The sequence below is a fragment of the Coffea arabica genome, chromosome 4c (assembly GCF_036785885.1).
Source record: "Coffea arabica cultivar ET-39 chromosome 4c, Coffea Arabica ET-39 HiFi, whole genome shotgun sequence".
Lineage (NCBI taxonomy): Eukaryota > Viridiplantae > Streptophyta > Magnoliopsida > Gentianales > Rubiaceae > Coffea > Coffea arabica.
The window spans coordinates 11,520,336-11,527,622 of NC_092316.1; the positions used below are offsets into that span (position 1 = coordinate 11,520,336).

At 35.6% G+C, this 7,287-nt stretch overlaps 2 protein-coding genes across 2 annotated transcripts; both read right to left on the reverse strand.

The window, feature by feature from the left end:
• Positions 1–918: 918 nt before the first annotated feature.
• Positions 919–1,668, reverse strand: LOC140004678 (probable disease resistance RPP8-like protein 4). Its single transcript, XM_072044813.1, has one exon. The coding sequence runs from the start codon at positions 1,666–1,668 to the stop codon at positions 919–921; it is 750 nt and encodes a 249-aa protein (XP_071900914.1).
• Positions 1,669–1,750: 82 nt separating this feature from the next.
• On the reverse strand, positions 1,751–3,601 carry LOC113739982 (putative disease resistance protein At1g50180). Its single transcript, XM_072044814.1, has 3 exons — positions 3,024–3,601; positions 2,718–2,977; positions 1,751–2,670 (listed from the first exon to the last, which is right to left on the reverse strand). Exons 1-3 carry the CDS (start codon positions 3,599–3,601, stop codon positions 1,751–1,753), a joined length of 1,758 nt encoding a protein of 585 aa, XP_071900915.1.
• Between the last annotated feature and the right edge of the window lie 3,686 nt (positions 3,602–7,287).

Here is a 7,287-nt window from a genome sequence, read left to right on the forward strand (position 1 = left end):
GGTACAATATAAGGCGAAGCAGGGACCGCTTAGTAGAGAGAATAAATAAATGAGAGTATAAAGGTAAAAGTACACAGATTTGAAATAATTACTATAATACTTTTTATGATGTGATATATGTAAGATAAAAAAGTGATTAAGAAAATGAAAAGGTATGATAGAAATTGTATTTGTGGTGCAAGTAAATAAATTTTTTTTTTTCAAATCATGGTTCAAGACCAAGTTTAGTGAGGTATCCATTTACAACTCAAAATTGACCAATTTAGTTTTTTTTTTTATTTTTTATTTTTAACATCTTATATTCATAGAGAACTTATATCCAAGTTTCCCCCCCAAAAAAAAAAAGTCGAAAAGAAAAGGTGAAATTTTCAAAGGAAAGGTACATTAAAGTCTCCTCTTTTGGTCAGTTACACTTTACGTGCGATGAATTCCAATCAATTCTAACTTTAGATTTGTTTGCCAACTTCATTCTTTTTTTCTCTTCCAGTACACGAATAGGGCCTTTTATTTCCTTATTCTCTTTTTTTCAGTTTGGGGAAAAATTAGAATCAATCAACCAAATACCTCTAGATGTTTTTATTGATTTCGAGATTTACAAATCCCAAGATTTTAATATCAGGAATTTTGAGGCCCACCGAAGACTTGAACTGTTTTGTTTTTGTTTTTTTTAATTACTACTTGTATTAATATGATATACGCAATGTAAATTTATAGAGAGACAAATCCTAGAAGATATCATTAACAACAAAAGAGTCATTCCTTGTTTAATAATAGTGGGACAATTAAAAAAGCAAGCATTGAAGTGTGAGATTTCAATAATAAAAAAAAAAGGACTTAAAAAGCTTGTGAATTGGGGAAAACAAATACGGAAACATTTTATTCTTTTTATTTATGCATTTTGATAAAAACTTGAAATAATTATTCCATTCTTCCTTCCGGCAAGTCAAATATTCTGAGGTTAGGGACACTGGATACCAGGTTCGCATCAAGCCCACTGATGAAATCTTTTGGCATGTCCACAAGCTCAAGCGTATCAAGAGTAGATATGTGCTTCAGCTCTTCCGGCAACTTCCGTAATCTGTAGCACATCCCGATTCCCAGGCACCGGAGCTGTGGTAATGCACCTTTCTCCACATTCATTTCCTCCAAATCAGATAGGCGGTTGAGCTCAAGGAATTTCAATTGGTGAAACCCCTGCCTAGAAATGATCATATGCTGTGGTACCCAATACGCAGATTCCAGTTTGAGGAACGACAGCTGTCCCAACTTCTCCAGTACTGGCATTGGATCATCCTTGAGGAGTGTGTTTTTCAAAGACAAGCGAGAGAGATTTGGAGGGAAATCAGGAGGCAGCATTGTCCAATTGAATAGCTCGAATGGTAAACCACAGAGCTTAAGCTCTGTTACATGATGGAGCGTAGAAAGTCCAGCTAGAGATGGCCACTCGCTTCCTCCAGTACGATAAAGATGTAACGTCTTTAGGCTTCCAATCTCAGATAAATGCATGCAGAGTTTGTCTATCTCTGACCTGTCATCCACCCAAATCCCCAGTTTCGGAAGACTTGTCAGAGTTATCATGTTATTGTGCATAACGTCCTCAAAGCGTATGCGTGACAGAGTCTGGAGATTCCTCAATCCTTCAATCTTAAGAGGCACATCACATTCCATCTCATTCGCATATAGATGCCGTAAACTTTCAAGCTTCCAAATGAAATTTGAAACTCTCACTGGCCAATCAAAGCTCCATATGTCAAGAGTTTGTAGGTATCGCAAGCAACCGACGGAAAGAGGGAGCCTTGGAATGTATCTTAGAATTGAGGTATCTTAGAAGCCTGACCTCACCAATTTCTTTTGGCAAATCATCATCCTTCTGAACATTCTCAAGGTCTAATATCCTGAGCTTTCTTAAACTTTTGGCGCTAAGACTAATGTTTCCCATGTAACCGCGGACATTGGAAAAAAGCAGAGACCGGAGAGGAGGGTTCGAAGACCCAAAATAATTTTTATCCAGAGGGAGACTATGAACAGCAAGGTACCTGGATTTGGCTGATATTTCATCATCTCTGGTGCCATGGATCTGAAAAAAATTTTCATCCTCTGCCTTCCTGATTGCAAGGTCTCGCAGCAAATCATGGACTCTACAGCTTTTAATCCTCTCATCAACAGTCATTTCCGCCACTTGGACCATATTTCTGCTACAAAGTCGTTCCACTTCATCATATGCTGCAGTTTCCTCCAAATTTTTTGCATCTCTTTTCTGCATTATTCCCTCTGCAACCCACAGATGGATCAACTTGCGCACAGAAATCACGGAGTCTTCGGGAAACAAACCCAAATACAAAAAGCAAAATTTCTGATTGGCAGGAAGGTCTGCATAACTTAATTCCAAAATCGCTGATACCCCACTCTGGCTCCTTGATAGGTATGCGCTGAAGTTGTTGAGAACTTTCTCCCATTCACTCTTCAACTTTTTCTTTGCCAGTAGCAGGCCACCTATAACCGTGATGGCCAGCGGCAGACCACCACATCTTCTGGCAATCTCTCTGCCTACTTCTTCCATATCCGGAGGACACCCAGCATTATCCCCATGGCCTAAGGCCTTTCTGAGGAACAACTGCCAGCTGTCTTCCTGCCCCAAAGTTTTCAACTCATGTGGTTTGCTAAGAGCATCTGCGTGTTGGGCAACATCCCGATTGCGACTTGTAAGTAGCACTTACTTGATGTATTAACATCAGGAAAGGCTCTAGCAAGACAATCCCACGCTTCTTCTTTCCACAAATCATCAAGTACCACAAGATAACACTTATCTTGTAGATCTTTATACAGCCTTCGTTCCAAGTCTTCCTCTTCCATCTTTTCCAACACATCAAGTAGCTCTTTACTCATTTCATTCAATTGCTTTATGATTGCCCTCAGCATCTTTTTGTGATCGTAGCTTGAAGAGACGCAACCCCAGGCACGGCAGTTGAATCTTGTCCTGAGATCAGCATGGTTATAAACTTTTTTGGCTAGAGTTGTCTTACCAGCACCTCCCATGCCAATGATTGAAACCACAACGGCGGTTTCTGTTCTCTTTCAAGAGTTCTGCCACCAGGGATTTTGCCATCTTCTCGAAGCCCACAATATCCTTGTCCTCACTAATTGGAGAGGATCGTCGGAGCCGTTGAAGCTCTTCTCCATGTGTACTCGTTCGCTCTCCTAGATTTTTTATACCGTATTTTTCACGGCTATCAGCTATGTCATTGAGCCTCATCTGTAAGGACTCAATATCTTTGCCTATCTTGTTGAGGCTCACAATCCGCCAGGGATAATATGCCAATTTCATGACAAATCCCTTATCTTTCATGAACTCAATTTTGCCGGCAAAGATCTCAATGACATCCTCTGCATCATAGGCAGCAGCTCTGATTTCAGAAACCCAGTTGCGGATCCTCGCATCTTCATCTTGCCTCTGATCAGCATCTTTCAGGAAACACCGCATCCGGACCAGATCATTTTCAAGTCTCTCAACTTGTTGTCCAACATCTTTCAGGAAAACAGATTTTTTAATCAGCAGATCAACAGTTCTTTCAATAACAAGAGAGACAATAGTGTCAGCCATCGAATCTAAGAGGGCTTTGCTTCTCAATAAAAGAGCAAGAACCAGAAATGGAGGAGAGGCTCTTCTCTTTCAAGTGCAGTTGCAAAGCCAGATTAATATCTGCATCTGTTTTTCTACACATTTTTATAAAGCAGAAGTGGCTACTGCAAAGACCGTATATCTTGTCGGTAGGTAAGGAATCAATGACTTTACAAGAAATCTATATATTCAGTTTGTACTTAAAAGATGATTCCAAGCATATGTTCTTTAACTCTGCTTTTCAAGCACTGGGTAGGGGATTTCACGATAACAAGTTACCTTTAGCATATTTTCAACACAACATAGCCAAGTTACCTTTATAGAGGGGAAAAAAAAGGTGTAAGATTCCTATCTCAATCTTCTGCCTTTTTCTTGATTGTTAGTTTCTTTTTCTTTCTTAAACTTGATTTCCTGATTTCATTGAGATTCTGGGCCACTAAAGAGAATGCGTCACTCATAAAACTTGCCAATAAATTTACAAGATATCTACATTCAGTTTGTGCGTAAAGGATGATTCCAAGTCTCCAGCCTCCTGGTTCGGTGTCGTTTTAACTGATCTTGGAAGAGCAACGACTCCAGTCAACAGAAAGCAGGTTTTGATTTAAATGGATTTACATTAATCAAGTTGTGAGATGTGGGAAATTCTCAAAAAACAGAAAAAAGAAGGGCAGATTGCTTGTTTTAGGAGAGTGCCATATAAAAAATTATTTGGAACGCAAAAGGCTACAGTCAACTTTATGCCATGTTTCCAGGTCCGAACAACAATAGCTTATACAGTTTCTTTAGTCCAAATTTTTTACCCTTCTCTTTTAAGAATCGTAAAGCAGCCCAGAATTCAATTCTCTCTTAACCTGGAGTGCGAGCTTCTTTAATACCATATATAAAATTCGTTTCTTTGTCTTTCTGTTAAACTTTCAGCTTTCTCCTAATAGTTTGTGAAGATAAGAATCTTCAACTGAACACGAACAAGTTATCTTTATAGTGGAAAAAAGAACATGAGCAAAGAATTCCTACCTCAACATTTAAGTCAAGTTTTAGTCATTTGCCTCTGCTTTTCCTTTTGTGGGTCAGAGTGGAAGCCTGGCCTCATCAACACTCCACATTATTGGTGATGAAATCTATTGCAGTGTCACTAATCACAATGCCTTGAAAGATTTCAAAGAATTCCTTTGCAGTACATTGGCATAAGGGTTGCAAGATAATTAACGATAGAACTGAATCTTAATGTACCTGTTAACTATGTTAGTCTTGACAGTAAAATCTGTCATGCAGAACCAGCTCACATGTGAATTAGTGTGTGAAAAAAAGGTAATGAATAGATAAACAAGTATTATTATCCTCTAAAAGTAATAAACTGAGTGGAGTAGAGGGTAAAGCTAATGTACTAGTTACGAACATTTCAGTAGACAAATATTTTAGAAATTCATTCGCCAATGTTTAAACCATAGAGATATAACGACGGAAATTCATTCGTCAATTTTGAGTTCTCTACGCCAAGTTATTATCAAATTATCCAAGGTTGCGCAAAGCTAACTGTTAGCTCGGACTTGGTCGAAATTCAAAGTTTTCTTGGCGTTAATATTTTGAAATCCATTCAATTTCTTGTGTGTGTCCATGACTAAATCTTCAACACTAATATATTGAAGAAAGTGCTATACTTAAACTAAAGGTCAATTTCACTTTGCACCCTTTAATTATACCTCAATTCTCATTTTGATTCCTGAATATTTTAGTACTTAAAAGTATAAAATTTATCCCACTTAAGAAAAACTTGATCTATTTTAGTCCCTAAAGCATAAACTCTTCTTTACTTCTTGTATATTTTGATCCTTAAAGTGTAATAGACTTTATACTTAATTGGAATAGACTTTATACTTTAGTAACTAAAGTATAAACTAAAATATACCTAAATTCTTGTTTTGATTCCTGAACATTTTAGTAACTAAAGTATAAAATCTATTTCACTTTAAGTAAAACATGTCCTATTTTAGTCCCTAACCTAAAGCATAAACTCTCCTTTACTTCTTCTATATTTTGATCGTTAAAGTGTAATAGATATTATACTTAATTGGGATAGACTTTATACTTTAGGGACTAAAATGAGATGAATTTTTCTTAAGTGATTAAAGAATTCCACTTTGAAATTTTGGAACCAAAGTGTAAATCAAGTTATAAAGGGGCAATCTCTTAGAGAACAAAAAACATATTGAATGATTTGCATTTTGATCACCTATTGTTTAAAATTATTTAAACAATACCCCAATTAATAAATTGTTTTAACCACAGAACTTTATATACTTGGGTTTCGAGTTTTAAATCCTATTCATTTAACAAATAATTGTACGCTAAAAAGTTGACATACCTAACTCTTGAATTGAATGTTTTGAAACCAAACCCAACCCACGCAATTCAACTATAAAGCCAATCGCTCTAGCCCTTTTCTGGTCAAGAGCTAGAAAACCCATTTACCTGAAAAACCTCTTTCTTTACTGAGCCCAAAAAAATCAGGATGTCGGCTTATGGATCCTCCGGCCCAGAATGGGTTTGCAATATTATTTCAAGGATTTTTTATCTGGTCCACCACGTGCAAAATGGGCCTTTGACCTGTTTACCTCGTTTTTTTCCCTTAGCTTAGCAAGTGCAATGGAGAATTGTTTTTTTTTTTTTAAATGGTTTTGTTATCCTTTCTTTTATGATTTATCTTTGTGCATGTTATCCTATTATCTTATTATTATTTTTTGTGATTCTTTCAGTTGAACTATCTATTTGTTTTCATTTTCATACTTGTCCCTTCAATTCTTCTATGTTTTACACATTAAGAAAAATAAATTTATAATATTGATCGGTGTAATATATGTTATAAATTTATAAACATCTTTAATCGATTTTTATTTTGTTACCTAAATAATTGTATTGTATATCTCTAATAAGAAGTCACCACTTAAGAAATCCCATCTTCTTAAAGACTAAAATTTGGAAGTCTTCTTGAATAAGTTCTTCATTATGATTAACTTAATTATTTTTGTGAATTTTTTATTAATAAAAATTTAAAATTTTAGGATCATAATCCTTTAAAGATAAATTTAAAATGAAAATCAATAAACAAATTAATTCTAATAGTAAGAGAAGCCATAGAATGCATCTCTGCAGATTAAAAAAGAAAAAGAAATGTTTTACTCAAACAATCAATCGGCCGTGCATGAACATACACAGCAGTTTTTCTATTGACATATTTTAAACCAAACATATTTAAAATTTTAATAGTTTTAGAAATTGATTTATTATTTGATACCTATATTATATTTGATAGCACAGTTGATTTAGAGTTGAGTCATGTTTTAATATTATGATAAGAGTAAAATTCATGGTTATGTTTTTCCTATTTAAGGACTTGGAGTCCCACTTCTAAGTTGAGATACAAATTCTTAAATCCGTTTCCAGAAATTACTAATTCTTCTCCTACATAAGCATCATCCAATATGAGAATCGAAAGATGTTCCATCTTCTCCAGTATTGGCAAGGGATTTTCTACAAGTCTTGTACCACAAAACCACGAATGAGAGAGTTTAGGGGGAAAACTAGAAGTGACAATATGGATAAATGGTTCATAATTGGTTTTGACTTAATGGATGGTGGATGAAATTTATCCAATCCATTTAGTTCCATTT

Coding starts and splice junctions, on each gene's coding strand:
- LOC140004678 (XM_072044813.1), bottom strand. CDS start 1,668: ATGGAATGTGATGTGCCTCTTAAGATTGAAGGATTGAGGAATCTCCAG.
- LOC113739982 (XM_072044814.1), bottom strand. CDS start 3,601: ATGGCTGACACTATTGTCTCTCTTGTTATTGAAAGAACTGTTGATCTG. Junction 2,978..3,023: donor CATTGGCATGGGAGGTGCTG/GTAAGACAACTC, acceptor TGCTGATCTCAG/GACAAGATTCAACTGCCGTG. Junction 2,671..2,717: donor TCCTGATGTTAATACATCAA/GTAAGTGCTACT, acceptor CCCAACACGCAG/ATGCTCTTAGCAAACCACAT.